Source organism: Carassius gibelio, chromosome B10, assembly GCF_023724105.1.
Source record: "Carassius gibelio isolate Cgi1373 ecotype wild population from Czech Republic chromosome B10, carGib1.2-hapl.c, whole genome shotgun sequence".
Taxonomy (NCBI): domain Eukaryota; kingdom Metazoa; phylum Chordata; class Actinopteri; order Cypriniformes; family Cyprinidae; genus Carassius; species Carassius gibelio.
In genome coordinates, this window is record NC_068405.1 from 20,651,865 (window position 1) to 20,653,962 (window position 2,098).

A 2,098-nucleotide genomic window follows, 5' to 3' on the forward strand; every position below is an offset into this window, starting at 1 on the left:
TTATCTTGACAGGTTTAAGTATTCTGAAGAAGGTTCAAATATTTTCAGAGTCAAAATGTATTTTGCTGATATTCGGAACCATCTATAAAACATTGCATAAATAAGTGGATTCAAGCATGAATTCATACATAAAATCCAATACATTATATTAATTACAAGAGAGTCACCTGTGTCTTGCCCAAGCGTAAGAGCAGCTATATAATATGGTATCCAACAAAGAAGATAAACCATGACAACAATCCCTAAGGTTCTTGCAGCCTTTTTTTCTGATTTGGCTTTTTTGTCTGAGATTGAATTTATATGCTCAGCTTGATGTTTTGCCACAAAGCAGATTTTCATATATAAAGAAATGATTAAACAACATGGTGTTACTAAAGTAACTATGACATCTGTTATGATATATTCCAACTTAATAAAAAGTATACATTCTCCAACACATGTATGATTTTTTTCTGGATAGAGTATAGACTCATACAAAATAAGAAAAGAATACATGCAGGAAAATACCCAGTTTACAACAATAGAAAGAACTGCTCTGTTAATATTGACTCTTGCTGGATATCGCAAAGGGTCATTCACAGCGATGTAACGATCCACAGATATAATAATCAAATTACCAAGAGATGCCGTAACAACCACATAGAAGATGAAAGGAAATATTGAACAAAATATTTCTCCAAAGTACCAACATGGCTCAATCAATTTTATGCCCTGTACTGGCATAAGAATTAGTCCCACGATCAGATCAGCCACTGCCAGAGAGAAGATCAGCACATTGGTTGGAGTGTGGAGTTGTTTGAAGTGAGCGATGGAAATGATCACCAACAAGTTCAGAAACACAGTAAATACTGATATTGTAGAAATGAATATGTACACAAAAATGTACTCTGCTCCAGGTTTTATGGTTCTGGTACAAGACAAATTGTTATTTGGAAAGCAGAATTGAATTGATTCATTGTCCGTATGTGTCGCTCCCCAGATAGACATTTTGATGATCACACAATATAGAGTTGACTCTGTGCTTCATCAGAGAACTATTCCAAATCTGTTTGAGGATGCTTGTCAGTTTGGTCTCCTGCGCTCATCACTGACATGACCCTGTTTTATACTTGCAAAAAGAGTAGCGACTACCCACTCAGAATGAGATTTGATTATTCACTTTTTGACCCACCTACTATTTAAATATTCATAGATTGGATTAATCTGATTTATAGTTTTGAATTAGTAAAACTAATCCAATAATATTTTCAAGACATAGAATAGCTTCTTTTACGGTTACATTTTACAAATTGTATCTGACCCACCTACATTAGGTTTGACATAAGCTACTTTTAGAACAACTTGCCTACATTCAAACATTTATGCTTTGTTAATAAAAAAAAAAAAAAAACATGAAAAGCTAGAAGTATTACACATTATATAGTTTTGACATGTCCTTGGAAAGTCATTGGCCACATTGGATTTGCACAAAATTATAGTCACATCACTGTACATTTTTGCATTATGATCATACTTTCATCACACTAAAGCAAATATACAAACAAAATGTCTCAGGCTCTGAATGTAACCATGGTTCCCTGAGTAAGGAACAAGACACTGCATTCTCTAGGGAACACTAAGGGGAACGCCTCGTTGTGACCCGTGTCTGAAGCATACATTGAAAAAACACTAACAAGTTGGCCAGCAACAACCCCTGATGTCACTACCGGTGCAGTGATAGATAAACAGGCGCCGGGAGAACACGTCATTCACTTCTTCGTCTAAAGCTTGCATTCGAAGCATGGCAGGAAGCTAGAGGTCTTGTGTCTTGTTCCCTATTCAGGGAATCATGGTTACATTCATAACCTGAAACGTTCCCTTTCAAGGGAACTTCGAACTGCTTCCTCTAGAGATCGCTATGGGGAACAGTATACCCACACCGCCATGCTGAGGGAAGTGCAGGCCAGAACCATGGCTAGTACTAAGTACCAACTCTACCATTTCCATGGGAGTTGCCCCTGGGACGTTAGACGGATGTCCGTGACATTACCCCTTACGGCCAAAGGCCTAGGACACACCCCCAACTTATCTGTTAGGGCCTCGGCCCGGGGTAGAGCTC

At 37.8% G+C, this 2,098-nt stretch overlaps 1 protein-coding gene across 1 annotated transcript; it reads right to left on the reverse strand.

The window, feature by feature from the left end:
* LOC127965929 (trace amine-associated receptor 13c-like) lies at positions 1-987 on the reverse strand. The gene has a single exon (XM_052566651.1). The coding sequence runs from the start codon at positions 985-987 to the stop codon at positions 1-3; it is 987 nt and encodes a 328-aa protein (XP_052422611.1).
* Between the last annotated feature and the right edge of the window lie 1,111 nt (positions 988-2,098).